The sequence below is a fragment of the Gavia stellata genome, chromosome 21, assembly GCF_030936135.1.
Source record: "Gavia stellata isolate bGavSte3 chromosome 21, bGavSte3.hap2, whole genome shotgun sequence".
NCBI lineage: Eukaryota > Metazoa > Chordata > Aves > Gaviiformes > Gaviidae > Gavia > Gavia stellata.
The window spans coordinates 5,543,291-5,565,233 of record NC_082614.1 but is presented as its reverse complement, the minus strand read 5'-3'; the positions used below and the strand labels follow the sequence as shown (position 1 = coordinate 5,565,233).

Below are 21,943 nucleotides of genomic sequence, written 5' to 3'. Positions count from 1 at the left end.
CCTATGCTTTAGCTAGTGTTTCTATTTTTGCCTCACAACACAGCACTGAGCTTCTGAAGATACTAAAAGCATCTGACTGCAGCACTACTTTTGCACCTTGAAGGAGCCCATCAAAGACACTGGTCCAACAGTGGTTGTAATATGTAGTGTAAAGGGAAATAGAACCAAAGTGGTCTTGCTTTACAGTAGCCACAGACCTTCAAACAACTAGGATGTGTCTGGGACATTACTTAGCTCTAACAGAACTGCATTATATAGTTCATAATTTAAAAAAAACAGATGAAAACAATTTATGCCTCCTTTCTCCCTAAATTTTGCATTTGGGTAGAGGGTAAAAATGGAAAGCAGAAGTAAATAGACACAATGCAAAGCTTATGTAAAAATTTTATGTCCTCTGAACTCATCATCTCCAAACTATATCACACTACAGAGTACTGAATAAATTTCATCATCATTTTATATCAATGTATTCCTACTGGATATATTGGTAGTAAGAAACAAAAGTTTGGACTCATTAGTGTAATGACAAAAAACCCAAGAAGCCATTTTTCAATTATTTTACTTCACACCGTTTTGAATCCTGTTATTTAAAAGTTGGTTACAGGAAATTAAAACAACAACATTAAAATAACAACTTGAGATCCACAGTAAAGCTATCATCCAACTACCTTTTAATATGTTATGTAACATTTGTTTGTTATGAGATGTACTCTCTTACTCTTTGATTATATTGGGTATAAAGTAAGGCTGGACTGCTTCAGTGAGCTTGTCTGCGTACATCTCATATCTACCAGTCATCTGGAAGAAAAAAAAAAAAATCAAAGCTTCAGTTCTTTTAGTGAGCTATGAAAGTACTTCAGTAGAAAATATTTATATCCACCATTTTTTTATGACTACATATTATTTAATTGCCCCAAACAATAAAATCATAATTCACTCAAAATGCAAGACCCCCAGTGCCTTAGCACAAACTAATATACTTTTATAAAAGAACTGACATTGTGTTGTCTAAAACTGTATTTCTACCCAAAAAAGAGTAGAAGTGCATTTCCACTCTAAAAAGTAAAACTTCAAAATGAACACCCTCCTGCTTTGCAGCTCTCCTTCACTGACAGTCACATCTGCTGACTAATTATTTAAGGCTATTTTGGTTATCCCAGACAGCTGAAAGTTGAATGTGAAAGGTGGACTTACTTCCTTATGCATCAACAATATTCTCTTTTAAGTAAGTTATGTCAATGAAGGCAAAGGAGTGTATCTGTAATTATGTCTTCATATTATGTCCTTGACAACTGATGAACCCTGCTGCCAGCAATAAGTTTGCACATGTGCCACTGACAGTATTTGGGTTGCTCCTACTTTATCCATTAATAATATGTAATACTATCATTGCTTTGGGTGATAGAGTAAGCTAGGAGGCTGAAATATAGCACTTTACGTAGCGCACTATCCTCTTCTGAAGTGCACAGTCTACAACACTGGCTCCGAGAGGGGCAAAATACTTCCTTCTTGCCAGAGTGTAATGAGGACAATTTGTTTTAACTATTTTGCTGCTGTAAGTTTAGCAAAGACATTCTACTTAATGTCCCTTTCAGGCATCACTGAATGCAAAATGCAGATACCAGAGCAGGTTAAATAGGTCCCTATTTGCTATCAAGGGTTTTCAGTGGTGGATAAACCATGACTTCATACTTCCTCACCCGCCTCATATCAAGAGCTACCTCTGTCTTGGCCACAAATGGGAGGAAAAGGAAATAGATATCCCCTGTCATATAAACAAAAGCCACAGCTGTGCCTTATGTGCCAAAAGACCAACAATAGCAATCCACACCATCAGCATAGAACTAAGGTGCTGAAAGCACAAGATTGAAGACAACAAAAAATAAGCAATTCTATACAAAACACCTAAAGGTCAGTGTTTTGCTTTTACTGTTTGTTTTTCCTAATCAATACAATTGCTTTTGTTCAGATACCCCTACTAAGCTGTTGTAAGCAATGCTCCATGTGCTTCCTGACACACTATTCCCCTACTCTGCAATAAGGGCCTCAGATTTTGGTGGGAAAGCAAAACTAAATGCCTGCCTGACTTAAAAAACAACTGGGAATCTCTCAGCACAATTTAATTCCACTATGTCAACAACCATATACCTACCACACGCATCTGTAAAGTAACAAATGCAATTCTTTCCACAAGACAACCTGAAATTACTTTTTGCCTTTAGTCCCTATATATGGATTGGCAGCATTACCAAAGAAATTCAGCTTTAGCTAAGAAATAACTATATATTAATTAAAAGTTTATTCAGCATTTCAAATCCACAGAAAATTTGTATTTTTACATCAAATTGAAATCAAAACACATTATATATTGCACTATATTGTAATGTACAAGGTGGTTCCAAATAAACCCGCTCTATAAAACAAATGTCTGCTTGTGGTAACATTATGTGCAAAATCAGCACTCCTTGCAAATCATTACTTATTTTAAATACTAGATTATCACTGAAGAACCTAAATATATTGTGATGGTTGCTAGCCAGAAGTTCTGGTCTACTTTGTTAGGATTCAAATCATGCTGATCTTAAGAGTGGATAGGAAAAAACTCTAGTGTCTAGCAGTACTGAGGACTAGAACGAAAGACCTGTCTCCACAGAAGTAAGCAAGATGTTTTCTTCATCAACAAAGCCTATTTAAGAAGTTGCCATATCTTTTCTCCTTTTGCTTGCCACCTGTATTGTTCCAACAGAATATTTATGGGGCCTGCCATAAAATTGATCAGATTAAAAGAAGAAACATCTTCTGTAAAAGAAGAGCGTCATTTGTTTATTTGTTTAAAAAAATTCTGGTCACTCCACTAAACCAGCATACAATATAGCACCCCACATAACTTGTACTGGCACAACTGCAGGCTTAGCAAACTGCAGTGCTGAGGTGGCAATTTCTTAAACCAGCACTGCTGCTGGACAAATTAAATCAAATTACATCTCAGGACAGATGATCCAAATTAGCTTTATTTCAAAATGCAAAAAAATAGTAGTAAGTTTGCTAAAGCCATGTGGAGAGGCCTGCAGTCATCTTAATCTGATTTAGATTAATTTAAGAGTATGTTAGGATGCTTCAGAGATAAATGTACACAGTTCTTCCTCTGTGGCTTCAACATCTCCATAAATTCAGGGAGTTAACACTGCAAGAAGTTTGCACACAGAAAGTTCTCAGAAGCTTAAAGATTCTTGTGGTTTTGGGTTTTCACTACATTTCACCAAAACTGACAAGTAAGGCCTGTAAGAATATAAAGGACTACCATATTAGATCAGATCAAAGGCCCATCTTAGCTCAGTGGCAAATGCCTAGGTACCATGCATAAGGAAACCGCACACACTTCCCCTAGCAGTCCTTGGAGCTCCTGGCAATCCGCACTTAATGACCAAAGACTAAGGCTTTCATTTAAAAGCTATTGGCCTACTTTCCCTGAATTTGACTATTCCTTTTCTGAATCCATTTATGCCTTTGGCCTCCAGAACATCCTGTTAAATTAGTTCAACAATTTAAGCTTTGGACTGTTAAAAACCCACAAGGCTGCCTTTTAACTATTCTAAGATTATATGATCATTATGAAAGCTTATTTGTTCTAATATTATATGTCAGTTTGTTTCTTTACAAGCAGGCTTACCTTAAAATTCCATTTGTCACTGACTTGCCTGCAAAGATTTAGATCCATCTCTACAACCAGAAGTCCATCCTGAGTGCGAGAGAGCCCTGGGGTCCTACTGCCATCAGGTGCAGCTACGTAACTTGAGCCATAAAAATGGCCCAAGTCATGGTGTGCTTAAAGAAATTTTTAAAAAGCATGTAACGCCATCTGCAAATAAGTATACAACTTAGCATGCATAAAACGTGGTCCCATAAAACCTGGCTCAATTTCTTGTGGTTGCTTACTCACTGTGCTTTAAGCAAGATATCATCCTGAAGAGTCACAGCACCATCCTAAGGTAACTGCAGTTTTGACCAGTAGTTACCTTCATGCACAGTGCAGCTTTCAAATGTATCAAATTAACAGGAAAAAACTCACTGCTTTGCCTATTAAATAATGCATTATTATGCTTTCCCATTATTAAGTCTCTGAACTAAAGTAAAGGCTTTGCTTTCATTGCTTTTTATTTAGAATTTAAATGAATTCTAATTGTCAAATCATACATTTCCAAAACAGCTGATAGAGATGCACCCATTCAATTTTCAATACAAAGTCAGAAGTGGGATTTGAGGCACGGAAAAAGAAAAAAAAAACTTACTTCATATCGCACAATTCTGAGTTGTGCCAAAAATCAGCCACATCTATTGTACTACTAAGCAACAGATACCACTCACCCTTTTAATGCAGCTGCTACAAACACTTAGCTTCAAAACTAGCTAAAAAAAAGGCTCAGGCCCACTCCAGATTAAGCAAGAAGCTGTCATGGTTGTCACGGGACAAATTACAGTGTTTCGACATACAAGTGAAGTACATACAAGCAAATCTCATGCTCTTCTTTGAGAATGCTCTTCTTTTAGCATTCTCTTCTTTAACTTCCAGCAAATCTGTGAAACAGGGCAAAATGGCTTGGCCAGGGATTCAAGCTAGGGCTATTACTGTTAATAAACTTAGAACTACAAATAAAATGTCATGCATGCACTGACAACACAGGCTAATTTGTGGGATTTCTGTCTTCCAATCCTACAATACCGCATTGACTCCAAAACTCTTAGTCCTCTGAAAGCATATAGAAACCTTAGGTATGAACTTCTGGTGACCACATACCATGGTACCACCACCTTTAATAGGAAGTATTGCTTCTCTCCAGCTTACAAAACAGCAGTCTTAACTAAGGCAGTCACTAGCTACCATAGCTGTCATGGGATAGACACTTGCAAGAGAGCTACTGTTTCTTTAGTCTTTCTAGTTAACAATTACTAGCAACCACTGAATGTTATTTCTGCACATACCTTTTCCACCATCTCCGGAAGTAAAGGCATTTTTGTAGTATTCCTGTGAAATAAGAGGAATCCATAGGTGGCAGTATAATTCCATTTCATTCAAGAAATCCTTGCTAGTCTACCATATTTAGTATGGAAGTTTATATAAATCTATTAAGATTTTTTTCTGGCATACTATCAGCACTGTCTGAAGGGAGTCATCAGAGGGGCCTCGTTTCTATGATGGATAGGCTAGAAAACAAGATCTTTTTGTATCACTGCCTGTTGTTTGTACACTTTGGGGAACACGTCTCGTATCGGTTTCACAAGTCTAAAGAAGAGGCAAAAGAGGAGACGTTTAACCAAACACATCTTTGCAGATCACAAAAGAAGGCAAATATATTCACACAATGGCAAGAACAAGTCTGGATTTTTGCAGGGAACCTTATAAAAGAACACTCATGTAGGGTATTTAGACTAATCTGAAAGCAAGAATGACCTATTGTGTGCAATACTGATTTTCTCTACAGAATTTCGGCATCCAGAAAGAGGCAGTATCTGTACAACAGCAACCAGTTGCGTACCACTGACTTGAGGATATATTTCATTTTCAGTCATTTTGGCTAAAAGACTACTGATTTCACCATAGAAACTAGGAGAATTAGCAAAAGGGCGGGTGCCTATTACAAAGAGAGCAATTGAAGAACAGGAAGCAGCTGCAACCAAGGAGGCTGCCAGCAACAAGGCAGCTCTCAATCTCTTTACACTGTCCATCTTCAAATCATATTATAAACACTAATACAGTACTTACATAGTAGAGGCATCTATGCATTCTAGTGCTATTCAGTTCATTACCTTGAAGTAACTCACACTACAAAACCTAAATTATGAAGTGAAATAACAAGGTGAAGATACATACCGTTCCTACCCTATTGATGGGACATGTAAAGCAGTGATTAGCTATGGCAGCATTTCTTGCTTCAATTGGCCACAGTGACTCACTGCAACACACAAGAGAGAAGGCAGGTATTCACTACTTGTCTACTTCAGAGCTGAATTTAGATTATGACTGTCTCACACTGTACATTTTCTATCAAATAAGCCAAAGTTAGCTGCTAAGACTGATCTTGCTCTTACAAATTTCCCCCCCAGATACAGCCAAGCACTATAATTATTTTCTGGTCAAATATAGGTATAAACAATTCTATCTGATAACCTGGTAAATATGGCTTTGTCATGGAAAAACAAAAAAGAAAAAAATTAATACATCTCAAGATTTTCAAAGCAATTAAAGTGTAAAATGTTCTACTCTCCAAATTATGCAAAGGATTTACACACGTGCTTTCTCATTCCATTAACTTTCAATATACCAAACTTCATTCTGCAGTAAAGCTGTAAAAGATTCATACAAGTTGCCTCCTTTTTTCCCCAAATGGTCCAGGAGAGGCTTTTGCAGCAGTGAATGAAAAAAATCAATTATGGGAATAATAAAAAAATGAAAGGAAAAGAAAAATGCATTTCCATCAAGATTTCCTACTTCTGTTACTTCAACCACAGTTTTCACAGCACTTCCCAGTAAGTCATTTTCCCACGGTGGGTTGATGAAAAAGAAAGCATGTTTAACAAAAGCATCCTGATAATTTCCCAGTAATTATTATTAAACCAGTCACTAAATTTACATAAAAACAAGAACATAAAAACAATTTACATAAAAACAAGAAATGAGGAATAAAAAATTCCTTCTCTTTTACAAGCCTCTACCTCTTTTCCAAAGGAGATTTCAATTCTGACTGATGTTTAAAACTGAAATAGTCTTCTTTCTATTAAATAGTTTGATACACAGGGATCAGACTAGTTAATAGGAGGTCTGGAAGTACTCAGAGGTCCAAAACAAAGGTGATACCATTTGTACACTCCTATGACAGCATGTACCCAGACAGATTCTGAGTACCAGGACAAGGTTGCAAGCATCTGACTCATTAATCTCCTACTCAGACTCAAGAATCTTAAGAGACGGTCATTGGACTGATTGAAAGGACTTGGTTTATTGCCTCTTTTCTCAATTGCTTTGAGTCTGGCAGCCAGCTTTTCTAAGAAAAAGGGATTTTATTGAAAAGCTCCAGCAAATTACAATTTCACAGAAGAGGAGAGACAGGAAAAAAAAAAGGCTACAGCCAAGAAGCAACCCCAGAGACAGTTTTTACATGGGCCTCAGGAGTCCTCTTCCTGCAAAAAAAAAAATTATATGCTTAAAAACCATCAAGTGAAAGCCAATAATTAGGAGAGAGTACCAATGAAGTGCTGTATGACAACAGGGTAATTTCTGTTTGCTCTCCTGTTAATGGGCTATAAGTAGACAAACATCACAAATATTATTCTAGTAGTGACATAAATGCCCCAAAAGCATTGTGCATTCATTCAACTCTTTTCAAAGGACATTTTCCAATATTACTCAACCTAAATTGTCTTTCATACCAAGAACTATTAAAGGCAGTTTGAATGACAGAATACTGCATCTAAGCTACAGTTCTACTCTCCAGGTTTGTAAATACATGGTTCTCTGCATCTGAACTGGCTGTGGATATGAAAATTTTATGCCTCTAATCTTTTTTTCACCATTTCTGCCCTATTATGAATGCTCAATGTCCTCAGAATTTTCTAGCTGGTCAGCAACAAAAACTGGATGAATATTCTTGGACCTTGTTACAGAGACAGAAAAACTCTAAATTTACATTAAACAAGTAAAGAGAGGGGATTGGGTGAATCCTGAAGAAATGGAAAATGCTAAAAAAGGTATTTGTCTTACATTTCTAACTCTCCTATCATCTTGTATACCCCGTTAGCAAGTCTATATTGCCTGAACTTCTCATACAATAAGGTTTACAAAACTGACACTGGAAAAATCTCTTCCTCTAGGTCTAAAGAAATAAAAATTACAGTATTCTGCAACTAGCTGATGCACACAAGCCCAGCTGAAGGGACAGAGAAGAGAAATAAGAAAGAATTTTTAGTATTCTAAGAGATCAGTATGTCTTCTTTTTTTGTTTGCTACTGGATATTTTTACTTGTATTACAATATCATCACTAACAATGAAATATGCTCCTGGTAGCTTCCTAAAACTTATCTTTGGAGCTGCAAACTCAAAGACAGTTCAGCTAGCCCAAAATATGGGTTTTTAATTCACAAAGAAAATGGTTTTGTTCCAAAGAACTCTGCAAAGCCACACTTCCCCCCCACCCCATACCAAGCTAACCACTTACGTTGAAAAGGGTTAAAAATATCAGTATTTACAATTAAGCACAAACTACCATCACTTCCTCAGTCCTATGTATGTAAACATTATACAACACTAAGTTACTTTTCAGCACCTACTGTTATCAGGAAAAAAAAGAAAAAACAAAAAGAAAAAGCACAGTTGTTCTATCATGTGTTAAGCTGTTGTGTAGACACATTCTGGAATCCCACACCTCAATTTACAAATAGGCCAATTTGGAATTTGAAAGAATTGAGTAGTACAGCAAAGAACAGAATACAATGAAAATGAAAGGAAGGCATGGTGATTTTGTCAAGAAGAGTGGTATAAAGAATCATTGAAACCATTTCTACAAGGTTTCTACCTAAAGAAAGCCCCCCACCGGCCCCGAAGAAATGCAGCTATTTTGCATCACATTATAGCATCCCAAGCAATAGACAGCCTGTGTCAGACAACGCTTTGGAAGCATGGCACATTCAAAGGTTATTATATTGAAATGTGACTGATGCTGATAATGTAGAGGCAAAGAATATTCAAGATCTAATCCACAAATTAATCATTATGGGCTAGCTAAGAAGTGTATTTTCTTAGCTCACTGCACTGGTTTTCTTTTAGGAAGTCAAGTCAGTAGGGTGCAATTAATGTCAATCTGCAGAAGATTAATCTCAAGGGAAATAGTTTATACTGGTTCAGTCTGGTCCAAGAGGCCTGATAATCACAAAATTGCCAACAGTTAAAAAAAAATGTTTCTGAGAAAAGGGTTTCTCAGCTTGGCTCTGAAAACTGCAATCTGATACCATAGTTATTGGCTCCTAGGTGGATGATGCAATCTAGCAAGCTAAGCCTGAATGTAAATTACTACTGCCTATCATAAAACAAAAATATTACATAGATAATCTAAATAAACTCTCATTAGTTTTCAGAACACCAGCTGGATGCTGGTTAACTCTGCCTCAGAGACAAAAGACCTGCAGACATACAACTGAAGTTCTGGAAGGGAATTAGTGACGACAGCAGACTGGTAGCCCAAAACTCCAGATGGAAAAGAATGCAGATTCCTTTATGAAGGCGAAACAATGAGGTGATACCTCAGGTTCCAAGACCTCAGAAGGTATCCCTGAGGCCCCAGTGAGGGGCTCAGAGGTTCAGTTGACCCAGAAAGCATGCAACGCCCTAAATCAGTTTGTATTTTACCTGAGCGTTCCAATAGTGGCTGAAGGGTTAAAGATGATCTCTGCTCCATTCATACTAAACATGAGCCAGTTCAGAGGGTGATGGCGCCCATAGCAGATATTCACAGCAATTGTTCCAAACTGTGTCTGAAACACTGGGTGTCCTGTATTTCCTTCCATATAGTAAGTAGACTACAAACAAACAAAAAAACCCACAAATGCAGACCTCTTAAAAAAGCAAAAAGAAGTACCTCCAACATTGCTTTGACACTTCCCAATTTCTGATTACTACCTTCAAGTCATTAGACCATGAGTGAGGACAACACCTTTCATTTAGTACACAGCTGCACTACAGTGGGTATATAGCAAGAAGTGCCTCTCTTAGGCTGCTGAGATCGAATTCAAGCCCGTTTGTTTCCCTTCACTCACACTACACCTAAGCACTGTCTGACTTAAACACTTCTATTAGTATGTTAGAAACTTCTGCAGAAGCTGAAGAGGGATCCATAAGTTGCCAAACTTTAGGCACCTCTCCTAGTACTTTCACCACATAAGAAAATTTACCTAAGTCATCACGATCCTTTGATTCTAATTAAAGAGAGAGATGATGAAAACTGTTTAAAGAACACAGAATTCCTTTACATTCAGCTGCTACGTAATGACATGCAGTAATTTTATGAATGCTAAATTTTTATGAATGCTGTAAGAAAATATCAGTGTATAGCTAAGATTGGTTATTTAAATTTCCTACACGCCTATTGCTCTAAACAAATGGAAGGCTTGAAATTATCACCAGGAAAATCACAGGATAAATCTAGAGAACACTCCCCAAAGAAACTGGAGCCAACTGTTGGCTTAAAAGATCCCATTTACCATATGCTGCAAACTTTCACCTTATCATATCAAACATTTCTAAACAATTAGAAATGCACTCGTTCCTGTAAAAGGCACTAGTGAAGAGGATAGGGCATTGTTAACAGCTGTCAAGAGAGACAAACATTCACAGAGATATTCTAAAGGAAACATACAGAAATGGTTCTTCCCAGATACAAGAAAAGGGTATGTGTGGAGTCACCGACAGTTGCCTGTTGAGTGCTCAGTGGTAGTCAAAAACCCAAGCAAATCTCAGACATCAACAGGAAGGGTATTGAAACGTAACAGAAAACATCATTTTGCTGGTTTATAAGAATTCTGTGTGCCCGTGGCTTGAGTACTCTGGGCAATTCTAGTGTCTGCATCTCAATGAGGATATACTAGAGATGGAGTAAATAAAGGCAACTGAAATGATGAAGGAAATGAGGCAGCTCCCTCGTGAGGAGCAACTAAAAAGGCTCTTCAATCTACAGACAGAAGGCCAAGGGCGATATTCTGAGATTTACAAAATCACAAAGGCAGTGGATAATTTGCTTCTTTGTGAAAGCAGGTATTATCACCAGGTTCAGAAGGGATTAGACAAAGTCATTGATAAAAGAACCACAGATCAGAAACGAAACAGACAGGAACATGCCACCCAACATCCATAATACAATGACTGTGGATACCAAGGGAGTACAAAAGTTGCAGAGTGGCCAGACTTATTCCTAATAGTACCTTTTTGTGATTATCTCAGACAGAAAAGCAAGGTACATAATCCACCAGCCTGACCCAATGGGGCGTGCCTCTTATCATGCAAGAAAGGTGTGTTGTAAAACAATTCCCTTTTATTGAAACTATCTGTCCATTGTAACAACCACTGCCATTGGTCTTGAAGGAAGGAGAACCACATCAAGCCTAAAGCAAGCACAGCTACAGCTGAAGAACAAACTAGGGTCTCCTCTAAGTGTAGGAGAATGGTGTAATAGATACAGGGGGATCATCTTCTGAAACCAAGGAGGACTAGAGGTTCAGTATGCCCAGTAAATATGACATCTCATGTTTCTCATTTATTATCAGGTCTCATAAATTTGCATATTCCCTTGGGCACTGATTTTCTCTCCTTTCACATCTGTAGAGAGCATACATGCTGGGCACTCACACAATCCTTTTTCAAAACAATTCTGCTGATTGAATATATTTCAATTTTTTCTTCTATTCTCAGTTTTCTTTTATTACAATAGCAGAAGAACAATAAAAATGCTGTTGCTTCAGGGAATTCATCAGTTATTTCTTTATTCCTCACCAGAGGTCACAATCATCTCCACAGCAACAAACTGTGATGTCTCAAGAAGGATTGATTTTTGTTTATTTATATGCCCTCCCACACATGGCTGAATAGGTTACAGACCACTCTCCTTCCCCTTTTCATTTAGTTCTCACCGATTCAACGAGGATGATTTTAACAAGGCTCCTTTCCCCATCTGCTCTACAGAGACAATCCACAAAAAAATAATTTAAAATTCAGCCCTTCCTTGGGGGTTGACTTTGTTGATAAAGAAAACAACATTAAAGTAACAGAGATGAGCATAATCCTTCCCTGTAGTCTTGGTGGTTTCTGAAGTTCCTTTATCAGAATTGCTCAGCTCAGAAGAATGGACTTAATGCTTTACTAACAAAACTAGCTAAAAAGACAGCACTGTTTTGGGTAAATACTACTTGTTTCTATAATGAGGTAGATACAAGAAATGTCAAATCATTATAGCATACCTGCAAGATATAAACACAATTGTTTTGTGGTAATTCTGGCATTTAGTATTATAAGAACTAATGCCTTTCAGGAATTATGCAAAATTCTTAACGGAACTCTATTTATACTTCACATGGAAAAGTAAAAATATTTTCTTTTTTTTTAGGTGCCTTTCATTACAGTTTCATAGCTGGAAACAAAAAGTTTCTTGGAATCATTGATGCTCCACGGAACACTGTCTGGAAAACTGAAAGACATCCTATTTTAGCACAAGCAACAGGAATTTATTTTTTGATTACACAAGGAACAAATCAAGAATGTGGGAAGTAACCAGAATTCCTTTTTTTAGTGCTTGTATTTTATATGGGTTTGTTAGTTACTGTTTTTCTAGCTAAAAGACAGAGCTGATAAAATAATATTTAGTATCAAAATAATTGTTAAAGATAGAAGTCAACGCTGGTGACTGACAGGCCTGTGCCAGAAATCCACTGCATAGAAACCTATTAACAGCCTCCTCTGAAGAAACACAAACCAGTCTGTTTGGGTCTGGGAGCCCAGGTCAAAACTTCCAGAGGTCTTTGAACATGAAGTTTCAAGACACAAAAACCCTTTTAAAATTAATAAAATAGGAGTTTGGATTCTGAAGCCCCAGTTTAGCGACTGGAACATTCGGACAGGGAACAAAAGCAACTGCAGGTATATAGCCCCCAGTGCTTAGAAGAAATGCCTCTGTTAATTACTCACTTTAGCTGACAAGGAGAGATTTAGTTAGGTAAGACAATGTATTTTTAGACTTTGGTTAATTTTTAATCCTGATCTTTTTGCTTGTGATAATTCTATGGATGGATAAACACATTTCAGATCTACCAGTTTTCTTCTGACATTGCCTTTACTACCAGTTCAGTTTCTGAAGCTGATTCTGGAGGACGGCCCAAAGACTGCTGGGGGCTTCAGGGGAAGTAATGTGATTAGTAAAAAGAAGATACTGTAAACCAGCTATTCAGTCAGAAACATAATGAATTAAAGGATTCTGCTCAAAGAAACATGAGCAAAAGAACTGTCATTTCCATGACAACCTCACAGAGAAACAGACCAAGACTATAAATAATGCTCACACCTGAACCATGAAACAATTGCCCTCCAAATTAAGCTCAACACACTCACACATGCAAAAACTATCTGAGCCAATCACGCACAACTAACATAACAAAGCTGTGACTTAGAGAACTTCATTTAAAGGTCCTCGATACTTTTGTAGTTTCCATCAGGCCAAGGAAGAGTACATGACAAAGACTCAATGTTATTTGTCCTTTGATTCATCACTCTCTATTCTTGCTGTATTAACTTGCTACAATTTCATCTCAGAAAAACTGATTTGACACTTAATGAACCACATTGTCTAGAAATACATTACATTTCCTGCCAGTATGACTCTGATACAACACATGCTGACACAAACAAGAGCTGCAAAGCAAAACTAGCTTGATAATCACAATACTGCATCTTACCTCATTGAAATCTCCAACCCTTGGAATGTGATTTTTCCTACTTTTGCCAAGGACAGCTCCAGAATTAGAAATGACCACTGCAGCATTCCACAGAGTTCCCCCGTGTATTTCATCTCGCTCCAGGATTGGAGATACCACAACCATATTGTATTTCTTTGCCAGCTATACAAATGAGCACAGTTATTCTATTATATACAAGCCTGCAGTAATTATTTTCATTTTTTACTCATAAAGAAGGATTTAAAAAAGTTTACATCTGGTACATTACTCTGACTGTTATCAAGGGCTAATGCTTAACCCACACAGGCATACCCACATCGCCACAGTTTCTTCAAAGATGAATACATCACAGAGACCTTTCCATTTGAATCCTTCAACTAGAAATGCAAGGTATCAACAGGAAAAAACAACATCCTAACAGAAATGGTCGAACTACAAAGCTGACCTCTATCTATTCACAGGTATATGAGCAGATAGATCCCATCCCATGGCTAGCTGAAAACTGTTTAAAAAAAAAAACAGCGTTCCACGTTAACTATAAATGTTAAATAACATAGGTATGAGCAAGAAATATAGCAACTTCTGACTGCCAGTTTACTTGTCTTTTCCTTCAAATCACTTCTCTTTCTTTTGTTTCTCCAAACTTCCATAGTGCCATTAATTTCATTGTAAAAGAAAATAATTGAAATTCCTTATTAAAAAAAGAAGTTGTCGGAAAACAAAAATAAACTCTGCCACACTTGTAACCAACAGTCTCTGGAAAAATAAGAGTCAGACGATAACAAATCTCCTTAGGTCCATAAAAAAACCCCTACATTTTGTATCATTTCACAGGGAAATGCGAAAGATTTGTGTGAAAGTGCTCCCTGCTCAGAAAAGGCTAGCTATTCTTCTCACACCTTCATACAAGCATCGTTTAATGCTCAACTGCTCTAGGCAAGAAACACCTTTTAAATGGAAATTAAAAATATTGGTATGAAGAATCATTCCTCCCTTGTAAAACTCAGGAATAGTTAAATGGGAAGTTTCATATGCCTTCCATGTTACAAGGCAGTCTATAAATGCAAAGTAGTTTAAAATATAAACAGTGAGCACAGTTGTCGTTGTCCATTTCTAGTTCACTCACTAGCATAATATTTTTCAAGCAAGGTGAAAATTTATGTTTTATTATTTCAGTTCTCTCAGTGGTACAAGACCGGTACATAAAGAAGAAATCCATGCTAACTAGTGGCAGTTATGGGCTGGGGTTGGAGGCTGGATGTGGGGGTCTTTTTTGCTTGGTTGTTTTTCTACCTCTTGACAGAATTTTGTTGTTGGCCCATCCTCTGCTGACTCAGCAAATTCAGTCCAAGGAAGCTTCTCTCTTGTACAAAAAGCAAAGGGCATGGCTGGAAAACACCAATGCAAGACAAAATTTACAAGAATGTTCATGCCACTCAAGAAATACATGCTGTTTTGCATGAACACAGATAAAAAATTAAACACTTTAGAATGATTCAACTGTTTTCCTTGTTTAAAAGCAAAAGCTATTTAAAAATATTTTTAGCAAGGGCAAGGAGTTTTAGGCCCACGCAGAGCAAAGCAGAAGAGAAAGAATGCACTTAGTGAAGGCTTACCAGAGGTAAAAACACAAAACACACCCCAGTCACCAGTGTACACTTTCTGTGAATAACCTGTTTTCACAACTCAGGCCTTCATTTTGGTTTTTGTCTCTATTAAGCCTGAAAGACTCCGTTTCAATTAAAATTACATTTTTAAAATTTTAATATCTGTCTAGAAATAAACCAAAGTTTTAGAAGAAAAAAAAATGAGGAAAGGATCACGAAGGATGACATGAAGAAGGAGCACACCTACAAGTATCACTGTTCCAGCATACACCAGTCTTCAATATAACAGACTTCACATACATCTTCCACACAGTTCTGCTAACTAAGACTCTTTGTTGTTTCCTTTAGAAAGCAAATCAGTAAAGTCAACTGTTACATCTTGAGCATCTCTGCTGTTTACTTACAAGACATACTTCTACTACAGGATTCTTGTTAAAATAGAAGGAACTTGACCTCTGACAAACTAGAAGGAATCACAGAAAATACTCACTCCAAGCCTCCTGGAAACAAACTATGTTGACCCCACATACTGCAGCTACTTCCACAATTTCCTCAATTCGTCTGTGCAGTGCAGCCACCTGATTGCGAGAAGTGTCACACTATAAAAAAAGCTGTATGTTCTAACTCACTTGAATATTAATAGCCTGGTTTTACAAACTTTGTTCACATTAAGTTTATCTTGTTCTATTCTTAGCCCCATTGCTTTCAGGAGGGAATAACTCAAGAAGTTATCATTCCTGAGCACTGATAACAGAAAGAGTTAGATGCAGATTTTTAGAAGCATTTAGATGCTGAAAATAGACAAAGCAATCCAATGGAATTCTAATTCCATGGTTACAACATTTAAATATATGACAACTCATTGCTGACTGACTTGCAAATAGCTAAAAATCTTAACAGAATCAGCAAAAATTATAATTTTGCTGCTTATCGTAAACAACCTACAGAACGATGTTAAGTAAATGTGAATTCAAAGTCAAGTACTCAGAATCCTAAAATATGAGGTAAGGACAGTCCATTTCCTTGGTTATCTCTGAACCCTGCTCACACATGTGGATCTTGGGACACTCTAGAAGTTATTAACTCCAAATTATTTTCTAAATCCCTCTGTCCAAAGAGCTAAGTAGATTATTGCCAAGAAAAAAACCAGCAAAGCATTTATTAATTAGTGAAGAAACATTGTTTCAAAGTACTTTTTTCTTGAGTATTCTACTTAAAAATAAGCATAGCTGTAGCACTTTGCATCGATACTTTCAGGTGTCAATAAAAAAAAAAGATGCAAGACAGGTCAACAGTGACCTACGAACTCAACAACTGTACATTGATTTACAGAAATAGTTAACTGGTTATTTATAAGGTAAAATATTAATATAACTGGTAGTCTTTTTAACAGATGCTACAAAGAATCCACAAACTTGATCCATATACTGAATTAATTACTTGCATCTGTGACAGGTAATCTTTCCAGAACAAATTACCTCAGAAATGTTCTCTCCTGTCACTGTACAAAACTACTACTCCACATTTAATAAATGTGGTTATTGTCTTTCACTTTTTTAAAGATACTTTTAGGAAGCTATTTCTACATATGTCACCTCAGTGATTTTGTGTCCAAGATGTTAGAAGATGATGGTCACCTTGTAATAAGATTTCGTTTACTGCTGTACAAAGAATAATGAACACAGCTTTATTAATCTGTGTTTACTCTAATGGATTTTCCTATAATGGAACATTTCTCAATTAAAACAAGAACTGCACCTGAGGTTGCCATCTCTTTTGATTTCAGGTAAATGATTTTTTGTTTCATTTTAGAGGCAAAAGCTTTTCATGTACAAAATCAGTGACTAAATATTTAGCTTTGGAAAAACTGCAAACAGGTTGGGCAATTCACAAGGTAAAAAGGACAGAAGAGATGCTTCTGAGAAACAATAAAACTGAATGTGTCATTCAAATTTCTTACAGTATGCTGTATTAAGATAGTGATAGGTCCCATACTGCCAGACAATCAGCAATTTCACGATGGCATTTCTGACATCAACAACCGAAGTGTGTTATTTCTCAATCCAGTAGAAGAGGAGTTACACACAAACAGCCCAGATCCCAGTTTGTGTACCTGGACTGTCACAGCTGTGTCTGTAGGAAGTGGAATTTTATTTTGTACCAGTCCTACTCGAACAATACGTGGCCTTCTCAGTTGCTCTGGAGCAGCTTCAAATCCATAGCCCTGTAGCTCAAAATCTCTTTCCTGAGCTGCTGATAGAGCAGCAGCTGGCAAATCAAGTTTTCTGGATTGAACAGGAGACAAAGACATTTCAAGACGAGATGTTCTCCTTTTCTGCTCTGAATGCAACAGATCAAAAGGACCACAAATACTGTCTACCCCTGCAGAGACACCCAAGCTCCCATGCCCCCACATGCAACTATTGGACAAGGGAACAGTCAGACAGTAGCCCCAGGTCATGTGTAAATCTCACTGCTCTCCTCCATGGCAGCAAACTCCCAGTCTCCTCCTCTGTAATTGTGACTTCCAGACACTATTACCTTGCTACAGAAATCAAGGAGCACATACGTACGAACTTTCATCTGCCACCCCCAGATTATAAACACTTTCCCTCCAACGTATTTTTCCTCCTGTTAGCTCCCCACCTCTCCAGCACCCTCACCCCGAAGCTGCTACCTCCCTAGCCCCCCTCCAAACCCTATCCCCCTCAGGTCTTTCGTTCCAGTCAGCCACCTTCTCATACGACCTCTCTGCTGCCCTGCTTCCCAAACTTGGATTTCCTCCAAACTACCCCAGTGATCTCACCACAGCCTAACCTCACCGCAGTACCACAAGCACCACCGGACCTACCCTTCTTTTTCCTTTCAGCCCAGCCCTGTGTCCAGCGCACCCGTCCTCAAACTGACTCCTTCCCCCTCACTCCCGGCCATCCATCGCGGAGACCGAGGGGGAGGAGGGAGACGAGCCGGGACACGACCTCCCCCGCAGGGAAGAGGGAGACGAGCCCGTCCTAGCAGCGCACCTCGCCTCGCCCCCGTAGAGGATCCGCTTCACCTCAGCGAGGTCCTCGGGTGGGATGTGCTGCTCCAAGCACGACTCCAGCGACTCCAGGCCTCCCGCCATGGCGCAGCGCGGGAGGAACGAGGCGAAGCGCGCAGACCGCTAGGCACGCGCTCACCGTTAAGCACGCGCGCGCCTCCGCGAACTTTACCCCCGGGCGGCCCCCGCCGGGACACGCCCCTTTCTCCTCAGAGGGGTTTTGGCGGGCGCGGCTCACCTGCGGGGCCGCGCAGGAGCTCGGCCCTGGCGGCCGGCACACGGAGGGCTTTGGGCGGGAGCAGGCGGCAGCAGTAGGGCCGGTCCCCTTCAGTTGTCGCAGGGCTGGTTGGGATGTGCGGCCTGTGGCTAACCCTGAGATGTCCCAAAGGGTTAAAGAGGCATGGATGTGGCCATTCCCGGTTACTTGCCACTTGTGGACTAACTCCTCGGCTTCAGAAATAACTCATCTAAAAGCAGAACGTTTTTAGGAGCTGTTTATAATGATACCATTCAACAAAAAGGCTTAGAAAAAGTTGAAGGAGGTCATGGAATGGCAATGGTTTTCATGGATATGCATTTTAGTTGCAATAAGACTTTGAAAAGGAGCCCATAATAAAAATTATTTTTGTCTTCAACATGGATTTGGGGCCCAGTATAATTGTGAATTCATCCCAAAACCAAAGTTAATGTCAGTCAGTCAGGATCAAACAAATTAAGACCTTGATCTGGGACAAAGAAGTACGTGCATCTCAATAAAGGATATTTCTTTCTGCAGGTACCAAGCAGACACCCTGTTTAAACCAGTTATTCCCACTGAAATATTGGCTGTACCTTTTGCTTCAAAATGCAGCTGAAATTCAGAACATAAGTGTTTCATTTGAATGAGAACACCAGTGACCAAGTCCAGGGATGGCTACACATGTCTAAATCTGTCACACTGAGTTTAAGCACTGCTTTATGTGTATTCTGGAGGATGGAACAACATTCAGCACTTAGCATCTGCAGTTGTTCAGTATTTTGAGTTAAATATTAAGCCTTTTACGCTGAATAAATAAAGAATGTCAGGGAGAGAGTGTCTAATATTTAACTTTAAACAGAAAGCGTCCAGGGGTAGTCTGGTTTCATCAAGGCATTTTGAGATACGTGATTCTTTCGATCTAATCCACCCTTTTTAACCCAAGAAGTTGCAGCGATGCTCTGTATGCCAAGTGCACCAGGGCACATGCGCTGCTCTGCTGCTTTGTTAGCAGCAGGAACTCTTAGGAGTAAGTCCTAAAGAGCAGACTAACTCCTTTAGAGAGCAATTGGGAAAATCCTTTAATCTTTGGGGGAATTTTCAAGATAAGCTAAAAGTAGGGATGCGAGTATGCTATAAAACAAAAATGGTGAATATGAAGGAGAAGAAAAAAGCCATCATTTGAAAGGAAGGAACTTTTAAAAAGTCTTGATAGCTCATACATTGTGTGTTTGCCCTATACTCATCAGTGTAGCATCTCCCTGTTTGTGACAAAAACCTGTTCTTAGGAATTATTTTTCTTTCCCAAACATGTTTCTAAAGGGCAATAATAAGCAGTGACTGATGCTTATATAGTATTTTTCATTTGATGATCCTAATTTGCTTTAATGGCCAATTTTAAAGGTACATATCGGTAACATTTTGTTCTGTTCATGGCTGGCAGATCTTTAAACATTGCAGAACTGGAGATCAATGCAAAAATCAGCTGACAATACAGGAGGGAAATTAGGAGACCAAGTAAGTTCATTTCCATATCAGCATACTCAGGATGTCAACTAACAGATAAAGCATTTCTGGAGGGTTCATAGAAACAAACAGAAGGGCCTGGGTTTCTCTGGGAACTGCTCAAGTTCTTTTCTGCCTGGACTGCAAATTAAAGGGAAAAACAGCAGGTCTATTTTGTATCCAGCTCCTGAAGAAGGTCACATAACTGAACTTTTCTCTTCAAGCTTCTATTTTTAGTGTGAACTTTCACTGACTTCTCTATTGGTGCCTTGTTTGTTTGTAATTTAGTAAATTGTACTACATGTAGGAAATGGTCTTCATGGCAATAAAACTGAAGCCCCTGAAAAGAATACTCACGAACAGTCGAAACCTGAAAAAACAGTGCATTTCCTGTGCACCCTATCAACCATCCTGCAACAACGCAGTGAGGTCCAGACTGCGTGAATAGGAAACCACAAGCCTAGAATTACTAATAACGATGAAAGGAGATTAGGCTGTTCCATAGGGACTACACGTATATAAAGGTAGCCAACACAATAAACCTTCAAAGCATGAAATGTTAATGTTGAGCAGGAAAGTAACCTAATAAAGGAAGATGCCTTCCATATCCCAGACAAAGCATATTAAAGAGCTTGGATTTAAGTCTGAATGTTCCACCTCAGTCATTGCAATTATCTGTTAAGTATGATGAATCCAGATCCCAGCTCTGGTTTTGACTTCCTCAAACCTCTGTATTTAAACTTCTTCCCAGTTTTGCATTACCTGGATCAAGTAATTATTTTGGGAAATAGCTGAACCTTTTGGTATGAACCCGGGCTGTAATAATGGTTTAGAGGAAAATAAGTATTTCATTGAACAAAAATTCTTTAAAACAAGGGAAAATTCCTACAGAACAGTTCTGAAATGTGCATGCTTTTCATCTCTATTGCCCTCAGTCAGGGTGGTCCAGAAACTCAGATATAGAAGTCAGGACCACACAGTGTAATCTGTACAGAAAGCAGTTCTTGCGTGCTTCTGTGTTGAAACCCTGTGTTGCACAGATACCATCTCAGAGCTAAAACTAGGTTTTGATAATACTGGTCCACACACTCTGGGCTGCAAGGCTGTTCCCAAGAGTTCCTGTAAAACCCCACAATAGCACCCTGGCATTAGTCAAAGCACCCTGGAGATTGAATTTAAGAGCCAAATATCTAGAGTTCAGGCTAAAATTGGGAAAGGCCCAAGAAAATATTTAAACAAACAAACAAAATCTTTCCACTGTAACCCAAGATAGGAGCAAAGGCTGAACAGCATCACGTATCAGAGCTAGTAGGCAGGATTGTAGGCAGCGTTTCTGTCTTTCCTTCCTAAGTTGTTAGTATGTACATACACTCCCTCTGAAACACCCAGCTTCTTACAAACCCTGCTACTGTCATGTGAATCATGTTTCCAGACACTTTCTTCTGCTGTCATTCCTTGAAATGGGTCACACAGAGTTCCCCAGAGCAGCTAAATAAATTAGTAACTCGTGTCCCTAATGCAATAACTGTCTCAGATCACCCACAGGGTCATGCTGCTTGTTATTAACACCTATCAAGGGATTTAGGTGGACGTGGACGCAAACATGTCCTGCAAAGCCACATGATACTGATGCTCTGACTAAGCTTGCTTTCTACATGCTGCAACACCCTTTAAAATGACCTCCTACACAGTCCTTTTCCAGTGGCCACAAAATAAAGTACTGAATTGTACTATAAAATAGATCACTGAAATAGATATTTACATTACTTTGCCTCAAATACAGATTCCCTTGCTTCATATGGGGATATAAAAAAATTATCTTGGAACATACCTGATTCAAAACATGTCAAATGTAAGAGACAGGCAGTGAAAGGTAATTAGCATAATAAAAGTTGTAAGAGAGGAGACAGGTCTAAAATACCAGGGAAAGACAAAACACTAGCTGCATGCTCCTCAATACACAGCTAGAAGAAGGAAGACGGTAAACTTCCTTTCTGTCCTGCTTTGGTTTATACATTGAGACAAATGAGCTTTAAGGGTGCTGTGATGAAGGAAAACCAACATTCTGT

General features: G+C 38.5%; 1 protein-coding gene across 1 annotated transcript; it reads right to left on the bottom strand.

Moving 5' to 3' along the window:
* Nucleotides 1-714: 714 nt before the first annotated feature.
* UPB1 (beta-ureidopropionase 1) lies at nucleotides 715-18,217 on the bottom strand. The gene is made up of 10 exons (XM_059827780.1): nucleotides 18,117-18,217; nucleotides 17,207-17,378; nucleotides 15,584-15,671; nucleotides 14,780-14,874; nucleotides 13,487-13,648; nucleotides 9,399-9,568; nucleotides 5,870-5,951; nucleotides 4,981-5,023; nucleotides 3,671-3,825; nucleotides 715-798 (listed from the first exon to the last, which is right to left on the bottom strand). Exons 1-10 carry the CDS (start codon nucleotides 18,215-18,217, stop codon nucleotides 715-717), a joined length of 1,152 nt encoding a protein of 383 aa, XP_059683763.1.
* Nucleotides 18,218-21,943: the final 3,726 nt, after the last annotated feature.

Excerpts from the sequence above, each read along its gene's own strand:
- UPB1 (XM_059827780.1), bottom strand. The coding sequence starts at position 18,217 with ATGGCGGGAGGCCTGGAGTCGCTGGAGTCGTGCTTGGAGCAGCACATC. Across the intron at positions 9,569-13,486 it reads GGGTTGGAGATTTCAATGAG|TCTACTTACTATATGGAAGG; the intron begins GTAAGATGCAGT and ends GTTTGTTTGTAG. Across the intron at positions 5,024-5,869 it reads CCATCAATAGGGTAGGAACG|GAATACTACAAAAATGCCTT; the intron begins GTATGTATCTTC and ends CTTATTTCACAG.